The 19,476-nt window shown below is 36.8% G+C and overlaps 1 protein-coding gene across 3 annotated transcripts; it reads right to left on the bottom strand.

Annotated features, from left to right (window-relative positions):
* Positions 1-1,646: 1,646 nt before the first annotated feature.
* LOC147874028 (uncharacterized) lies at positions 1,647-18,967 on the bottom strand. Of its 3 annotated transcripts, none has more exons than XM_087347092.1 (6): positions 18,880-18,967; positions 5,636-5,778; positions 5,184-5,331; positions 4,626-4,823; positions 3,380-3,491; positions 1,647-2,016 (listed from the first exon to the last, which is right to left on the bottom strand). In XM_087347092.1, the coding sequence occupies exons 2-6, from the start codon at positions 5,769-5,771 to the stop codon at positions 1,813-1,815; spliced, it is 798 nt and encodes a 265-aa protein (XP_087203218.1). In that variant the 5' UTR covers positions 5,772-5,778; positions 18,880-18,967; the 3' UTR covers positions 1,647-1,812. The 3 variants fall into 3 exon arrangements, with proteins under 3 accessions (XP_087203218.1, XP_087203217.1, XP_087203219.1); XM_087347091.1 differs by lacking the exon at positions 18,880-18,967 and adding an exon at positions 5,941-6,125; XM_087347093.1 differs by lacking the exons at positions 4,626-4,823; positions 18,880-18,967 and adding an exon at positions 5,941-6,126.
* Between the last annotated feature and the right edge of the window lie 509 nt (positions 18,968-19,476).

Genomic DNA, 19,476 nt, shown 5'->3' with positions numbered 1-19,476 from the left:
CAATGTTTTTACATGCTATTAAATAAATAAGGTGTCTTTTTGGTTTTGAAGGGTTCGCTTGTTTAAAGGTAGGCCTACCATTGTGGGAGGACAAAGGATTTGGCGGGGAGGAGGGGAATACAGCAGCTGTTCCAGAAGTCATCACACCTATATTAGTAGTGGAGAGAAAGCAAGCTGAACATTTAGTAAATAGGTTGTTCTTTTATTTAAAAAGTAAGCTTGTTTGTTTCTTTGAGTAAGCCTGTGTTTCTCAAGAAAAGTGATTCATCCTGCCGAACTCGGTAAGTACGAAAGAAAAGTCATTTTTTCTGCATAATGCGTCATAAAACAACGTTTCTCTTCTTGAGGCAGGGCTATCGATTTTATGAATATGTTTGCCAACTCAGACAATAGGCTAGCAGGTTGGCGGTAGCAGTTCTGATGACGTCTAAAATATTATTTAAGATTCCTGTCCGTACCGCAAAGAAAACACAACACTTCACCGTCGTAAAGATTAATTAGTAAATGCTGTTTGAGGAAATTATCCCTGTTTATGGTAAGAATCATACGAAACACATAAATAAAACCTTTTGGGAAAATGGGCAATTGGTACATATAGTTACCACGTACCCTTAAATTATACAGTAATATATGATGCAGTCACCAAACTTCGAACACGAGACTTCGTGATTACGATTGACACGACATACACTGCCTAATCTTAAGCATACAGTTTATACTTCTATTTATTTACAGTTTATTCAACGACGCTTTTCCACTAAATCCTACATACCTGATTCACCATACTCATGTTAAAATGAGGTCACTTATATGTCAAGGTCATGCCTAGACCAAAACAAAATCACGCAAACTGTTTGAGAGTTAGAGGCCTCAAATCTTTCAAGGTCATTCGAATTACTGTTATGTCACGCATATACATAGAGAACTGTAGGAATGTGAGGAACATTGCATACTTCATTTAGAGGTCATACATATGTCAAGGTCATATGAAGGTCACGATATATACTCAGTGTCTAATTTTGGTTGCGATAGATTACGTTAGGTTTTGTTAGGTAATCTATTATCACTGGTTATCACACTGACACCATTAAACTTTCATCAAAATGATTAGCTTATAAAAAAATTATAACTCGTGGCGTTGTTCATTCGTCAAATTTCGGGTGAATACTTCGGAAATATCCGAACGCGTCTTAACCTCGCCGCAGGGCCATTCCGCCAACTGTCAATCTCACGTTTTTAATTGCTCTACTAAAACACGAGAATTTCGATTCCCTCAGAGGTTTGGAAACTTTTATTTATATCTACGTCAAAATAACTTAGATAAATACTCGTACACCGACAAAAATATTTTCCACGGATGATGTACTCCAAACAAAGATGATACAAAATCACATTTTGTAGACCAGTTATCGAGATGCTACGAAATTTTAAATAAATTTAATTACAAATAATATTATATAATTAGTTGAAAATATTCGCCTTACATCTATCCCCGTTGACATTAGTTATCAGTGTAGAAGCTTCTAGTTAGTTTAATCAACTTGACTATTGCAGAATACCTTTGATGGCGATTAATCCCCTGAGAGTCCTCTATCTGCGTAAGAAAAACCTACACTTTCTGGTACAAATAAATGATGGTAGAAAACTAATTGAATATTACTTTATTCTTAAATTTATAGCACAGGTAATACTTTATTCTCAATTTTAATTTCAATAAAAATATAGTTGAAATAATGTATTTTTATAATTTAATATGTAATATATCAGTAATATATTCTAAAGCTGTGACGAATTTCGGAAGGAATCCGCGTACTAATACAACAGACACTGCATTAACTTGAGGAGTGTGAGCTCGGACTCAGAGACAAAACTGTTTATGAAATTTTGCAATTCCTGTGCTATTTCCGGTCCATACGAAGCCTGAAGTTCCTCTATCACCTGTGGGCCTATTTCACTCGCCATTTCGCCTGCCAAATAGCTCGTACGACTTCCTCCCATGAGGCCTGTGACTGCGAACTGAGAAAAGAACCAAATGTTACATCACACAGGTAACAATTTCTGTGGACCGTGGGCTAAATTTTGAGTTTAAAGCGAAAATTTACGTAAAGAAATTAAGTTCAATTCATTACACGGTTATGCTTTCCGTAAGACTTCATACTTTTAAGTTTCTGTAGGTCTTGTGGCATTTGTTTATTTTGACGTAAATTTTTAATTACAAGACACAAAAGTATAAACGAAAAAAATAATTATCTTAACATATTTTTATCTAAAATCTTCCGTGAGTAGGGCCTACGTTAATAATTAATTACCTGTAGTATTGGTAACGTTAATAATTTGTATACAAGTTATAGTAATAAATTATCACTATTTCAGAACAAAATAATTCTTTATGCGATAACTCTACCATACAATAATTTTTTTCGTAGGAGTTTAATGAGATTAAAATCTTATGAAGTCGAGTTAAAATAAACAAAACTGACCAAAATTCGCGCTTATTTTCATAATACTACAAATCAATACAAATAAATCCCCCCCCCCCACGTCCAAAGATTTTGTAAGTGTAATGGACGCTTTGTTAGAATTTCACAAAGAAATTCTGAGATCAAATATTGACTAGTTTTAAACAAACACAGAATGTCGCCCAGTCATTAAATTTGTTACTATCGACTTTAGAACCTGTCAACATACTTTTATCTTACAATAGCTTATCGATTATCTTTATCATACCAAGAGATCACCAAGGTCATCGATCATTATTTTTCATACAACAGCACGAAATTAATAAATAAATAAATAAAATTCATCCTTTTGGCCTTCTCGCCCTGCCAAATAGTTTATATTTACATTCACGTAGAGAGCTTACAAAAGACTTGAATAAATGTAAGACACCTTTAAAATGCCTACCTTAAGAACGAAATTGATTTATCACCTTCTATAATCGCTGATTTACGCATTCAAAAACTCAATCAAATATATAAAATTAGTTTATCGCGAATTATCTGATAAGAGCACAATGGACACATTCAGGAATCGTAGGTCAGATTTAATGGGTCACTTGTTCCATAACTTGAAGTTGATAGTCGCTTAGGTCCTTAAAAACATCTCAGGAAATTATATTTCAGAGCTCAAACGTGCTGCCTAATGGTACATAACCTGGTCCACATGAATCCAGGCCACACATATAATTTAAGTTTCATTTTAATATTATCCTCGCATCTACAACTGTCTGCTTTTTGACTAAAATTTTGTAAGCAAAACCGATTGATAAAACATTGCACGATTAAAGCTGTTGTCAGATCTGATTAGTATTACAGCTGGTAACAAACAGAATTCTGTGCTATTTATTTAGTTTAAGGAAATAATTATTTAGATATCTCACCTTGACTATGCCAACTGCCAGCTGCAGCTGCAGTTCGTCCAAAAAAATAGAATCTGATTCCGACGCACCGATGGAGAACGACGCAGCCAAAACCACGTCCTGTACTGTCAGCCTGAAACAACGAGACCGACAGAATTACCTTCAAAGACACTTCTCAAAACAACATTTATTGCACAAAATATCAGAAGCAGGTCTTCATTACGTCACAACAACATAAAACATTTTATACAATAATTTAATTTTAAAATTAATTCTATGTAACATTTTCCTTCGTTAGCGGTTAGAACGCTGGCCTTGTAATCCTGGGGTCTCGGGTTCGATTCCCGGCGGTGCCCGAATTTATAACTTGTGTTGGGCAAGGCCGTGGTCTAGGCAACACGGAGTTTTCCTCCGTGGCATCCCAACAATTACTCCATTCACACACAGAAGAAGGCAATGGCAAACCACTTCTGGATCATCTGCCAAGAACGTATATGAACAGGTCCCAGTCCGAGAAAAGGATGGAAGGATCCTGTTCATATGGACCTGTCGTCAGACAGAACACTGAATAAATATAAATAAATAGAAGCTATTAGTTGCTAAACTGGTCAGCAAGTTAACCTTCCATTACGTTCATTACAGTGTTCATAAAAGCCTTCAAGTGGGTCGTGTCTTAATTCACATTAATCCAATCAATACAATCACGGCTTACTTCTTTAAGATTCGTTTTAATATTATGATCATTTATACGTCTCTTTTCCCCAAAAGGGGTCTCATCCTTTGAACTTTTCCGAACGAAGTTCTCACTGAACTTCCTAAAATCATCATACGTGATATATTTTCCGCTCGTGCCACAGTCTTTCATATCGTAATTATTCTCAACTGTTTAATTTCTAGCGTAACCATGGATACTTCACACTGCCATAATTTAATCTTCTGCTCTCCACTTCCTTTCATCTTATTGGTTAAAATTAGTCTACTTTGTTTAACGTGGTACATCAAAACAAACGTACAATTTCAGAAGAAACAATCTTCAAGAGAAATGACAATGTTACATCATAACATTTCCTTCCTTAGCTCTTGATTATAAATAATTAAATAACTCAGTTAATTATCCTTCCATAAGCCTACGTAGCGTTACAGCTTATTCACAGATACACAGTGATAATGTTAGGCTTGTACCAGTTTAATTAAATTCTGACTTGACAATGATTCTAGGCTACGTATTGAAAATACGATATCTCGTCTTCGGAAAGTTAACACTTACGTGACTTCTCCATCGCCTAATAAAGGAATAATATTCATTACAACTGCGCTGAAGCTGTAATGGTCAATTCTCAGGTTCAATTCGGGAAAAGTGAAGTTAAACACTACTTTAAGGTCAGCAAGGCTGAATGTAAATGAATTAACCAGAAATTCTGATAATTTCGTAGAGTGTATGCCATCCACGTTTATATAGTCCAACCTGGAAACAAAGACCAGTCACAGAATTTTGAGAATAAGGAACCCAATTAAACTTTAACTTTATTCTTAACGGAATATTATTCTAAATTACTGTCTTCTGGATGTCTGATCCGCGTGGTCTGGTAGACGTTCGCAGGTGTTTCGGAACTTCTTCCTGTTAGCATCTTCAGGGCGATCTTGAACAATTATTTAAAAATCTCCGAATGTAAAGTTAGTTTGAAAGCGTGACCTTAGACATCAAGAATTCAGAACAAATGAAATTATATTCAACTGAATTAAAATGCCACACCTTTATTGATAATGTTTTGGGGTAATTTTTTTCAAACACAATTTTATTATAAAATTATACTAATTAACTTACAATACGTAGTCTGGTACTTCGATATTTTCGAAATGGATATTTTCCTCATATTCAAATGGATCCAGCGGTGGATTTCCAAGGCAATCAGATCCGTTCTTTATGGCAGAAATTACCATCTCCAAGATACGATCTTCGAGAATTCTGGATTCTGGAATATACGTATTACTTTTATTCCAGGTATTTACCCGAGAATAAGTTCTGTAATTTTGAGGATAAATTTAATACGCGGTGTAGTATTTTGCGAGTTAAAATTAAGTAACGTACATTTATTCTATCAATACATAAATCCAACGCCAATCAAATTACCGTTTATCTTTAACTCACTCTAATGCAATTTAACTTACTGTTTTATAAAATGTAAATATTTCATATTTATATAATTTAATTAATTTGACTAGTGAATAAACATAAGACTTGGTTCCATCGGCCGATTGTCAAACTGTTCGACTTACCTGAAAGAAAATGTTCTTCCATTGGTTTGCCGTTCGCTTTCAAAATTTCATCTTTAATGCCAGTTTCAAAACTGACACTCTGGCCGAGAAATGCAGCCAAAAGTGTGACAATCGCGATCTTATCCAGACTCTTCATAGCAGCTCTAATGAAGTGAAAAATAACTTTCAGAAGCGTGTCACTACATACGCGTATATAACACTTCTACTTAAAAATAAGATAAAGTCTATATTTATATAATCTAATATCGAAACTCACTGTAATTTGAACTCGATATGGCTTATCGCTAAAAAAAAATCTATCTTACCTGCGTATGTATCAGTAAACCTGCAGCGGAGCGAGTGGGAATATTCAATGTTTGTTAGAATAGGAATGAATTTCGGAACAGAATGCGTCCCACCAGACGAGAGATCTGCATACAGTGGCTTACAAATCGAATGACGATGCTGACCGTAATCGAATAAAACTCGATTACCAACTGATGACACAGTACTGAATACTGAATGTTTCAATAAATGTGATAGATAAAATATCTATTCATTATGCTACATAATGGTTCTTCTCAAAAGTTTTGTTTACAGTTTCGTATGAATACCTTATCTTCTATTCTTAAGTGTCATCAGATACTCACATAAATTCAAAGGTTACAAACGCCTTCTCTTAGCCGTATTAATGACAGAGAGAGAGAGACTCGTAGCATCATTAATTCCTTAAAATCCAGTGGTAACTATAAATACCACCTGATTAAAAATCAGCAACTCTGTGTTCTATGTTTGTAATATTTAATATTTCTCCAAGTAAACAGCGATTATTTCCTTGAACAACATGAATCAGCAACTCTTGAAATGAAGAACTGAATCCTTAAATAATATTTTTAACGAGTTTCATCTTCAAATGGTTTATGAAACGATAGTGACCAGGCAAAAATTATATCCAGATCTGAGTTATGGCATTATGAAATAACAAATTATTTCGTTGAGGATTATAACAAAGTATGAGATTTCAGATTTCTACGGCGGTGAACATACCGATGTTGGTATTCTGGGTTGTAAGGCTTTGCAAACTTCTACGTAGATGAAGATTTCTGTCTTCTGGGTTGTTGCGCTGTGTAGTCTGGTAGATGTTTACCAACGTTTCAGAGGACATACTGCTTCCATCATCAGGGCGATGAGTATGAAGATTTCTGTCTTCTGGGTTGTTGCGCTGTGTAGTCTGGTCGATGTTAACCAACGTTTCGGAGGTCATACTGCCTCCGTCATCAGGGCGATGAGTATGAAGATTTCCGTCTTCTGGGTTGTTGCGCTGTGTAGTATGGTCGATGTTAACCAACGTTTCAGAGGTCATACTGCCTCCGTCATCAGGGCGATGAATCACCCTGATGACGGAGGCAGTACTACACAGCGCAATAACCCAGAAGACGGATATCTTCATACTCACCGCTGTGAGAACCTCAAGTCTTACATTCTACGTAGATACCGACGTTTCAGAGAAAATACTGCCTTCATCTTCAGGGCTTGAAGGTAAGTGCGTTTCCCCGAAATACTGTTATCTACCTGGAAGTACTCAAGGCATTTTTACTCAGAAGTCCAACATCAACGTTTATTGCAATTTCATGTTGCACTGTCAGATGTACTATATCGGACGTTTCCAGTATAGTAGCTAGAAATCCTCACTGTATTAATAAGGTAATCATGTACATTAAACGTGTGCATCCAGGGTTTTGACTCGAAAACCAGAAGAAAAGAGGCCATTTGGAAGAACCAGAGGTAAGTTGGGTATAATATTAAAATGTATTTTAAATAAGTAGAGTGTAAGGCTCGGGAATGAATTAATCTGGGTTATAATAGCGTCCATTAGTGTCCTTTTGTGTAAAATGAAATTAATTTTCACGTTCCATAAGAGATGAAAATTTTATTTACTAATTAAGAGACTAGCAGCTTTGCTGCGTGGTGTTCATTATAATCAATCGCCAATTCGTACATATTTTCTTATATACAGATACTTGAAAATAAATCACATGTTCCACACCTGATAAATGCTTAAGATGACCTTAAGACTATATAATCGACGAAGAAACGTTGTCAGATTTGATAACAAGTCTAAATATGCACGGCAAATCCAACATCAAAGTTGAACCGGAGAGAGTACAGAAGTACTATATTCTAGTAATATCCTCTATTTTGCATGTAGAAAGTATCCAGTTGGAATACTTGATGAGATAGATAATTCCTACTGAAACTTTATAAATTATAAAATATGTATGAGATTTAATGTTTCAACGACATTTAAGATTTCAATGTTGGTCTTCTGGGTTGTGTAAACTAAGCACACGCCGATGTTTCGAAAGTACATCTTGCCTCCATCATCATAATTAAAGATGAAGTATTTTCTCCAAAATGTTTTAATCTACATATCAGCCCACACGCTGTTAAAACCCAGCCAACCAACTTCGACATTACTGAAAACAACAAAAGTCCAAGTTTTGTAATCTGACAGATATCGGCCGACGTTTCATAGATGTTTTCTGCTTATATTATCAGCTTCTCTGAAACGTCGGTCGGTATCTGTTCAGATTACATGACGCAACATCCCAAATGACAGTCATATATACATTTTTGGTGTGACTATGAAAATCATTTCATTATAATATATTTATCCAAAGCGACGTTTCAATTCATCCCCTCGACTACGATCTCAAACTTAAACCACGCCAAGTATCTTCAGGTGAGAAAACAAGTTTATACGTTCCCATGGTGACCCGGCCATATAACCTTTTCCTTCGAAGCATTATCTAAAGCCTTCCTAGGCTTTCGTTGTAAAACAGAAAATTCGGTTTCCCTGTCGCATAAACTACACCCTCAAGGGGGTCACAAGTGAGGCGTCTTGCATCTAATGGCTTTTAAGTCAAAGATTCTCCAAAGACCTTTACGAAGGAAGAGATACCAAGCAATAGATGCTGGCCTTGTAATCCTGGGGGTCTCGGGTTCGATTCCCGGCGGTGCCCGAATTTATAACTTGTGTTGGGCAAGGCCGTCGTCTAGGCAACACGGAGGTTTCCTCCGTGGCATCCCAACAATTACTCCATTCACACACAGAAGAAGGCAATGGCAAACCACTTCTGGATCATCTGCCAAGAACGTATATGAACAGGTCCCAGTCCGAGAAAAGGATGGAAGGATCCTGTTCATATGGACCTGTCGTCAGACAGAACACTAAATAAATAATAAATAAATAGATGCTTAAAACACATATCAAGAAGCATCGAAATGTCCTGAAAAATACAGCCCCTTCTCTCTCTATTATATTTTTTTTACAAAAAGTTTAGTTTACATTCCTGTTTCATACATTTCCTCATCTTATTTTTGTATTATTTCTTGGTTTGCATAGAATTTGTATATTACTTCGAACTCTCAACATGAAACGTGCAGCCTGCACCAAAATTAAAGCTGTATTTAGAAGAGGCAATACATTTAAGACAGCATTCATTATGACAACTCGGTTTTAATGTCGAGTACATTCTCCGCTCAGATAGACTGTATCGTTCTTAATAATACTTTCTCTGCAGACGGTCAGAAATAAACTGAATTTCCCAAACGATGCTGCTGACATCTGTGTTCTCTTTTCCACGCCCACTAATGTCTAAACCGTTTTGTATATCCAAAACTTCCCATTGGTCATCCGGGATATTTTATTTCTAAAGTCAACACTGAGGTACTATTTTATTTTTAATCACGGATACATACATATTGCGCTTGGAATATCTCACTGTAATACAGGCTACACCTAATTCAATTAATTAATTCCAGCTACTAGGACGAACAAGTTGAGTTCGTTCATCCATGAATTCATCCGCTGATACACTCAGTTACACACCCACACGAACACTTCCTGGGTCGTTCGGCCGCTTAAGCATTACATTTTAAGCTAAAATCATGCTCAGACGAACAACGATTAATTCGTAGTCTTTTATTGTCCGACTCGCTCTGTGAATAAAGTGAGTGATTAGGAATTGGACGTCCGGTGTTTGAATTCCAACAGGGGCAGAAATTTATTTTCACGCCACTGAGTCAATATCAGTTTCCTGACAGTTCCACTCACATATTAAATTTGTACGTGGGTAAGAGTTATCGGAGCGTGAGGCTAACCAGTCACTGGCTTACAGTGTTGACATTCTGACAGCTTGGAACTTTATCTGTACTCCTACATGCAATGGTGTAGAAATTTATCTTTACGAACATCCACACTTTTTGACGTAAATACGTCTATATTTTAGGGTCAGTGTTATTCGGCAAAAATATGTGTTACGAAAGAGTGTTACGAAAAATTGTTACGAAAAAGTGTTACGAGAAAGTGTTACGAAAAAGTGTTACGAAAAATTGTTACGAAAAAGGGAAACGAAAAAGTGTAACTTCATTGTTATGTTACTTAGGAAACCTCATCTATTTACTCGGCATTGTTGTTACCTATAAAACATTTCATTACATTACATTACTTTACATTACATTCAGCTACCACAGACCCATCTTAAGCGTAACTAATTCAAGTTGATTAAGCAATGTCTTAATCAAACTTTACTCAATTGTAAAGCATGTATAAAGGAAATATTTTGAATAAAGCCAATATATAAACTTCCTTTCCGTATAGATGTATTTACGTCAAATTCTCCGGAACCGTGGTTCCACTATCACTTTTGTTACCAACTGTCATTCGTTTTAAATATTCAAGCCATTTATGTCTATATACCAAATAATTTTTATTAATACCATATATACTGTCTTGAGCTAACCGAGCCACGTTTACTCCCTCCAAGAAACATTTTAATATTATCATATGTGACATAAATTTGTCTCTTCATCTAACGTTTTCGCTTTCAATTTTGTATGTATTTCTTATCTGTCATGCGTGTTACATACCCCGCTCACATAATCTTCCCCCATTTAGTCGCATTTAATAGTTTTGGTCATATCGAGGGTTCATTATTATAAATGCTCAGATGTTATTCTTTACAGATATTAATTTGTGATTTATTTATTATATTTCCAAGCTGATAATATTCACCATAAGTAACAGACGTTTCAGTTAAGAGCCCTATTACGCGACTCATTTACCCTGGTTAGGTGAAAGTTTATTTATTCTAATTATTTTCATCTTAAATAATGCACATGTAAGAGCACTGAAAAATAGATAAGGCTAAAGTGAGTTTCACTGTTCCATTAACAGAATAAACTGTGTCCTTATAGCAACAACAAATTTAATATTACATGTAGGATGTAATCAGAAAGTAACTTCATTTCTGAAGCTATAAATTCATAACGCTTAATACAGGCACAACCAACAGCAGCTGTGATGCTCTGAAGTTTTGTTTACAGCTACGAACATCTGACTTTATTCCTACCAATACCGCGTGGTAGTTTTATAATTGTGTTACGTATCATTCTTGTACACACCAGCACTGAATCTGATTAACCGAGTATGTACAAGGTGCGATCTAAAATTACAGAGGCTAAAACCATTATAAATGAGTTTATTTTCAGATATCCTGTCTTATACAGGCAGAAATAATATCTATGGTCTAAGTGCTAGTAACTTCATTCTCGTCTTAAAAAAATATCACAATTTCGCAAAATATCTATAAAATTTATAAATTTTTCGAAAAATTTTCAAAAATTCAAAATAGTAGCCGTCATACGCGTCACGTTTGCGAGCGTTAGGTTAGGTTAGACTTGCGACATAATTTTATCTCGGTCATTAAGTACAAATGACGTAAAGAAAGAAAGAGAAACCATTTTAAAAATGTCGATTTGAAATCTTGTATAAAAGTCTGAAAGTCTTTTTTACAAACGAGCTCATTTCCACTAGAAATTACTACCGAGGCACGCCTGGATTCGAAGAGAGAGGAAACGTGTCGTCCCCTTAAAGACTGGGGAGAAGAAGAAGAAGAAGAACATTTACGCCCCTCCTTCCCCGCCGACTGATGCTAACAGTTCCCCATCCGGGTTTCCCGGTGATGAATGACAATTACGAGAGTAAACTTGCATACTTCTCGAAATTCGTCAAATGTTGCAGAAGGTAACAGACGCTGAAAGTTGAAACTACTCGGGATCTCCCTTACGCACCTCATGTGGTTCAGTATCAGGTTCCATAATTGCTTGCTGAGATACGAACATGGCAAAAAGTGTTGAAGCTACGACGTACTCTCGTGGTTATTGTCTGTTGAACCATAAAGATGCAGCTGAGTCTGTAAACCCAACATGACGCCGTGATGTTCACAGGTGGCATTGGAATAAAGTAACGGGCGTTGAAACCCCCGCTGAAATAGATGGGTGTGAGCAGTTTACTTCAATCTGAGGTCACTTTGCTGACGGTATATCCCATAAACACGTGGCAGGATATAGTGAAGTCATTTTAGGCAACACGCATTACTTCAGGAACAGTATCGTTCCTTCGCCAGGAATTTTCTACAAACTTCACTGAAATAATTCGATCGCTGAATCCTTATTATCATTCTTATGCTCGCTTTTAATTAATTATTTTATTTATACATATTAATCTCTTACAGGAATTTCAACAAACTTCTAGACAATGTCGATGACAACAGAATGTCGTGGCATGTTAGCTGACACGTGAAATCTGCTACTCTCAAGAAACAAAAACCAAATTTTCAATAATGTTCTGGGTTGTGACGACTCAACGTTTCGCATGAATATAACATATCCATCTTCAGGGCTGTAGGAAGAATGTTTATCCTAAACGTCAATATCTCAATATCTACAGACGAGAATGATTAATTAAAGTTTTGATCGTAGCTGGAAAAATAAACTGTGTTACGAACGCGTATTTGAAGCTTAATCAAAATCCGAATAAATAATTAACCTATAAATAAAATGAGATAGACTAACTTTGAATGAAATATCCATTACGAAACAAGTCTGGTCGGAAATATGTTTGAAAATGTCACGCTTAAATAGATAAAAATTAATTTATAAAAAAATTCCTAAAATTTGTTATTACGAAACAATATTGGTGGAAGATTTGGCACCTTAATTCCCATTTTCATAATAAAATCAGCGCGCAACACAGGCGGTAATGGGCGTGGAGGAGACGTTCTGATAGCTACAGTCAATAGACGTAATAGGATTTCAAATTTCCGGCTCCCACTTGGGACACAGTTAGTGTGTGGTCTGCTATCGGCAGTTCTCTCCTCCACATTTCACTAGATACAGCACATGAGCTCGATTTCCGAAGATAAAATCCAATGTCTCCAACAGAAATACTTTGACTTTCCAAACGCAAGTTAGTGGAATATTAAAACTTTCTTCTGAAATCTGATTCAAATGGTACAGCCTGGAACAAAGTTTTGTGTTTACGCACGGACCGTAAATATTATTGCTATGTCACACTTAAATAAAATGGCTACATTACGAGAAACAGGATTATTCACTCGACAGAAAGCGTTGCTATGATACACCGTCATAAGGTTTAACGGCCACGAGACTGCAGTGCCCTCTCAGCCAACATTACAGCCCGGCTTTTCTACGAACTTGAGAAAAAGTGAATAAACAAATGCGTGTACAGAAGTGAAAGTTCTTTCACATCAAACCAAGACTCGAAGGAAATATTCCGTATTCTATACCTCGCGTCAGGGTAACGAAAATATATTAGCTTCATGTTCTGACCGTTTTAGCATCGCGGAAAATCATTGGTATTCAATGAATAGTAGATGGGGTGGGTCTCCGAAAAAGAAACTCCGTTACCCTTGTAAAAATGTGAACCACGGATGTCAACGTCAGATATATATTTACAGTGTCAGCCATTCAGTTGTTAAGGTAACATTACGCATCTGATAAATCATACATGTACGCGCACAAATAACGTGTTTCAACGAACACAATTCGTACAGCCACAAAATTGTAATTGTTTATGCAAATAGAATGCTGAATGATTAATCCAGCCAAGTTAGTTCTTAATTACATCACCACTATCACAAATATCATCATCATAATCATGGTCAGAACTGTCTCCACGTAACAATACCAAGCCTCTTTGTGGCTTTAATTTCACCCTTAAACTCATTCGATAATTTATGAACACCCGGTATATAGACATTAATTCACTCTTGAAACTGTATAACATTACAGAAACATATGCAATGGCATAATTCAATTCCTGGGTTCTACCAATTCGAGATAAAGGACGCCAAACAGCTTAAAATAAAAATTTATTAATATGTGTCGTAAGTTTATAATATTTACGTAACTGTCACTCCAGAAGAGGAAGGTGGCATGGCATGAGATCTCTCAGACCAATCTAATCTGTGGTCGACATCCCACCAAGGGGATTTCCTAATCACCTTCAGTTCGTTTAGTGGGCTGTGGCTACTAGGTCACACACTTGAGGGAAATTTAGAACACAGGCACCCCCGAGGACGAGTAAAAGTTAATTTCAGAGACAGTCAGTGCGAGTTCGTCTTTGTTAGAGGGCAAGGAGCGTCTTCGGTTTTGTCACTGAATACGCTACCAAAGGTGCGTTTTCTACTAGACAAAGGAAAGAAACATAGCAAGTACAGAGTGTCCCAAAAAGATATATACACAACCATAAGTATGTCAGAATTTGACATACAACTTTTTGGAACACTCTGTAGAGGTCCTTACCTCAAATAAATAAAAACAGATGTTGAATCATATATTGAATAAGAAAGTGGAATTAAGAAGCAGTGTCTGATAAAAAAACGAAGAATATGTTTGGTGAGTGAGAGGAGATAATATTAAGGAATTGTCTATTAGTAATCGCAGGATAGATCTGTATAATAGGCTTTTCAGAATAAATGACATCGATTATTCTGGGAGTTGGCGAATTTAAATTTTATTCGCGTACACAAGATACGCTGACAGAACGTTACAAGGTTCGTATCTCGAAAAGGAAATAGAAATGACCGTAAATTGGTAACTCTGCGCCATCTATTAAGGTCTATATATGCTTATATTTTAGCCGCTCCTGTGTATAATTTAGCTGGCGGACGAACTCTGATTCGTCCAAATTACGATTCTATAATAATATATCTGACTAGAACGCTAGACACCAAATCTAAATTCATTTTGAATTTAAAGCTACAAAGGGGACTTTTAATTTTTCAGTATTCACAGAGTTTGCACGTGGTGACACTTAATATTGAAGTTCTTGAGTGAAAAAATCGGTCCGGAAAATAAGATATTTGTCACGCGAGACCAAGGACGAAACTTCCAAACCACTATGACTTTGCCCCTTCTCACAACAGCCTCTACATTTTGAGAGGCTATTACTTTGTGAAGCCAGCCGTCCATTTGCATTCCACAAGACGAAATCTTTATGGTTAAATCCTTCAGTTACAAAAGAAAGAAGTTACTTTCCGAGGCGACATAAAACATGAGTCATATGAAGAACCATTTTTAAGAAATGCCAGCGTCTGTGTAAGTAAATAAGTAGAAGGAAAGTTGAATGCAGACATTCTACTCGGAAGAGACGTAGATAAGTATCACCTGTCAAGTGTAGAAACCATTCAGTTGGAGAACCACGAGATTTTAATTGATCTCATTAGACACTTGGATACTGGGAACGACCCGTTCTTCAAGTGCCTGAGCACTGCGGGTCCCAACTTTTCGTTGGCCCGATCTATAGACATTCGGTAGGACTCCTTGGATGAGGGATCGGCCCGTCGCAAGGCCTCTACCTGTACACAGGACAGCACAACACAGAAAAACGCGGACAAACATCCATGCCTTGAGTGGGATTCGAACCCACTGTCCCAGAGACCAAGAGGCACAAGGCCCACGCCTCAGTCCGCGCGGTCACCTTTAGAGAAAGGGGAGGAGTATTCATGATCTCTTAGTTACAAAATATTCCACCAGCTGAATCTTGAAAGGAAAATATTGAAGTCGTACGTCACGATCTGCGAAATTCTCTGTGCGTCAATGAAACTGTGCAATTTTTTGGCGAAAGACTGCAATAATTTCTGCACACTGCAAGGCTGTATAGCGGTTCAAATAATTTCACAAGCCTCTACATTATTTCTAAAAAATAAAAAATAAAAGATCCGGTTATTTCAAATTGGATGGTTAATCATGTGCCATCGTGTAGACGTAAATATAATATTAAATTACATATTAAAGGAACTTTGGAATTGACATTATCAAGTCTCTTATAGACAAGGGAATGAAAAACAGGGCATTGCTTGGCCAGCTGTGCGACTATTAGCTTCTCTGAATACGCATGTCACATCCGTTTGCTCCAGCTGATATAATACACTACTGCACGTAATAATAAGGAAAACAGTTTATCGAATCAAAACATTATACGCAGTTTGGTCGAGTGTCCTGCCAGAAAATGTCTTCAGTGCCCTATAAGTTATACTGGCTTGGCTTAATCCCTATGCATGTTGGCTGGCGGGTGGAAGATTGGATCAATCAAACTGCCTAATCACAATAAAAATGCAATCTTAACAGTTCCGATACCAACTGATTTGAGAAATAAATAAATAAACACGTCATTAAGTCATGTTTGCTTTTGACATATTTCTAGATAAGTTATACGTGATATTTTAATATCCCGATTACGAAACGGAGATGCTAATCACTCGAACGCGATATTTAAAAATATTATCTGCACAGTTTGATTTTACGTTTTTCTCATGACAGAGTTGGTACTGATAAACCTTTATAAAATATATGTACTTAGTGTCGATCCGTGTTTTGTTATCAGTGTTATTTTCTCTATCTTACAGTCCGCCTGTAGATAATACAACAAAGATTATATTTTACCAAAATACAAATTGTAATCTTTAGTGTTACTCGTGCAAGATATCCATCAGAATACAAATAATTTTGCCTTCTTCTTTTTAGGTTTAGTTCAAATCGTAACATGTCCCTCTGGGATTTATTTTCAATTTTCTTTAAAATATACCTCTAGAATTTGTATTTCCGAAGCCCAGACGTGAATTAACGACGATTAAAACCGATTCTGATCATAAACTACGCAACCAATCACCACGCGACTCAACAGAGGTTTACCTATAACACCAAATCAGTTCACTTCATGCACGCGTGCAGTAGTTTGGACAAAGCTGTTTGTTTAAAATCCGTAAGAAGTAAAAAAAAACAAGGGAATCATAGGGCCCAGGAGAGGTAGAATATAAGGGCGAATATACTATTCGTATTATACGCTTTATTTCCCAACGACAGTAAATTTCTGTGTAAGTGATGTATTTTATCCGCATGTTAGTGACGTAAGCTAAGTGTACATTTCAGTCCCGACTACTGTAACATTCCACTGGCTGACGTCACAATAAATCTCTTCAATCTAAGTCACCGTCTGTTAGAAAATTACAATATTCTTACTGCAGAATGAAAGTAAATTACCTAACGTCGCGTTTGGAGAACCAGCACTGAGGTCCTTCGTGGTTTTTTCTCCCAAGGATTTGAGTGTAACGTAACAATTTCCAATTACAACCTCACGTATCAGCCATTTTATTTATTTATTTAGTGTTCAGTCTGACGACAGGTCCATATGAACAGGATCCTTCCATCCTTTTCTCGGACTGGGACCTGTTCATATACGTTCTTGGCAGATGATCCAGAAGTGGTTTGCCATTGCCTTCTTCTGTGTGTGAATGGAGTAATTGTTGGGATGCCACGGAGGAAAACTCCGTGTTGCCTAGACCACGGCCTTGCCCAACACAAGTTATAAATTCGGGCACCGCCGGGAATCGAACCCGAGACCCCCAGGATTACAAGGCCACCGTTCTAACCGCTAGACCACCTCATCTTATTATTATTTAGTGTTCTGGCTGACGACAGGTCCATATGAACAGGATCCTTCCATCCTTTTCTCGGACTGGGACCTGTTCATATACGTTCTTGGCAGATGATCCAGAAGTGGTTTGCCATTGCCTTCGTCTGTGTGTGAATGGAGTAATTGTTGGGATGCCACGGACGAAAACTCCGTGTTGCCTAGACCACGGCCTTGCCCAACACAAGTTATAAATTCGGGCACCGCCGGGAATCGAACCCGACACCCCAGGATTACAAGACCAGCGTTCTAACTGCTAGACCATATTGAATATAATTACGTTCTTCTACCACGTGGACCCTCTACCCTCTGAGTTAAAACAGAGACTCTGTTTCCTCTTGGATCGAACTCGATCTACAGAACAATAGATTTCTCAAGAAGACTGCCCTCGAGCCACAATGATTAGGCAGTAACGATGTACATCCTCTAGGGTTACTGCAGCGTTAGATCTACAGCTGCTCTGTGGCGCACTGGAAATCGCTCTAATGTCGCCGCTATAAATATACAGTACGGCAACCGGTAGCGTGTACATGCAGGAGAGTGGGCCCATTGGATTTCCCCTGACACCACCTTCAACTTTTCCACTAAGTGAAATCGGATTTAAGGTTACATTTCAGGAAATACTTTCGATGGGAAAGGGGTAATGCCAGCAGGTGGCAGCAGCGACAATACTCCCTCCATATTGTGTAAAGAAACATTTCCAAATATCCTCACTGAAGACATGCTACTTGCTATGTATACCTCTAAATATTTTTACGCTATTTTTAATCAGAGCCAAAAAATTGACAGTGGAACCACGGTTCCGGATAATTTGACGTAAATACGTCTATACGGAAAGGAATTTTATATTTTGGCTTTATTCTAAATATTTCCTTTATACATGCTTTACAATTGAGATAAGTTTGATTAAGACTTTGCTTATTTAACTTGAATTAGTTACTCTTAAGATGGGCCTGTGGTAGCTGAAATATGTTATATAATTTGTGCACTTTAGAGTATCAACATTTCGTGCAAACACAATATCTATACAAGATTTTTGATCTAGGATTTGACATCAACATTAAGCCAAACGTTTTCTCCATAAATGTGAGAAAGCTTTGATTTTCCTCCTTCTTTAAATCAATGTTAAAATCTCCTGTCAATATTATCGGCATTGTATTAGGATTTTCTGTGTCTCAAATAACTCAAAATAAGTCTCTTACAATCATCAATAGGTTTGTGGTTACAATTAAAACTTTTTCACAATTGACCATACGCTCTGGAGTTCATTATTTAATAATTCTATTTTTCAACGTTTCCTGTACTGTCTCACATATTCTGCGTTATGGAGTCTTTTAGCATCAATGTCATCCATCTTGTACATAGTATGACGCAACAAACTAACGCAACAATAAATTTCTTAATAATTCTTATATAAGATAAGTACCTGTGATATTTTAAAACGTTTTTAACAGCACAAAATTATCTACTCTACGACGCACTTCTACAAGCGATTAACAGCTCAGCTCTTTCCGCAATAACGAAAGCGGATTGTTGACGGCAATAACGAAACAAAACAATGCCGAGTAAACAGGTGACGTTTCCTAGGTAACATAACAATGCATACAAGCTGACCATTGTTGTCAGTCCATATTTACAAATTGTTGATATTTCCTAGGTAACCATCTTACACATTTTCCTTACACTTTTTCGTAACACTTTTTCGTTACACTTTTTCGTAACACTTTTTTGCGGAATGACACTGACCCTTCCATATAGACGTATTTACGTCAAAAATGAGAATTCAGGTTGAAGCAGTGTTGTGAAATCGTGAAAAAAAACTTTAGCTTATAAGCAGTGTCACTTATCCGCATGTAATGTTTTGCAACTCTGTATCAATTGCAGATGATACGAGAAATTGGAAGAGAGAAATTAACAAAACAAAAATGGTCCTCATTTAGAAGCTAGTAGTAGTTCAGCTAGTCAGCAAATTCCCAACTTTTTATGGATCCATAGGATGTTCACAAGAAATATTGAACTGATA

This window comes from Zootermopsis nevadensis, unplaced genomic scaffold (assembly GCF_977971745.1).
Source record: "Zootermopsis nevadensis isolate Lab colony 2312 unplaced genomic scaffold, Znev_1.0 Znev_ptg000011l, whole genome shotgun sequence".
Taxonomy (NCBI): Eukaryota; Metazoa; Arthropoda; class Insecta; order Blattodea; family Termopsidae; genus Zootermopsis; species Zootermopsis nevadensis.
Note: the sequence above shows the minus strand (reverse complement) of the source record. Positions and strands in the feature narration are given on the sequence as shown.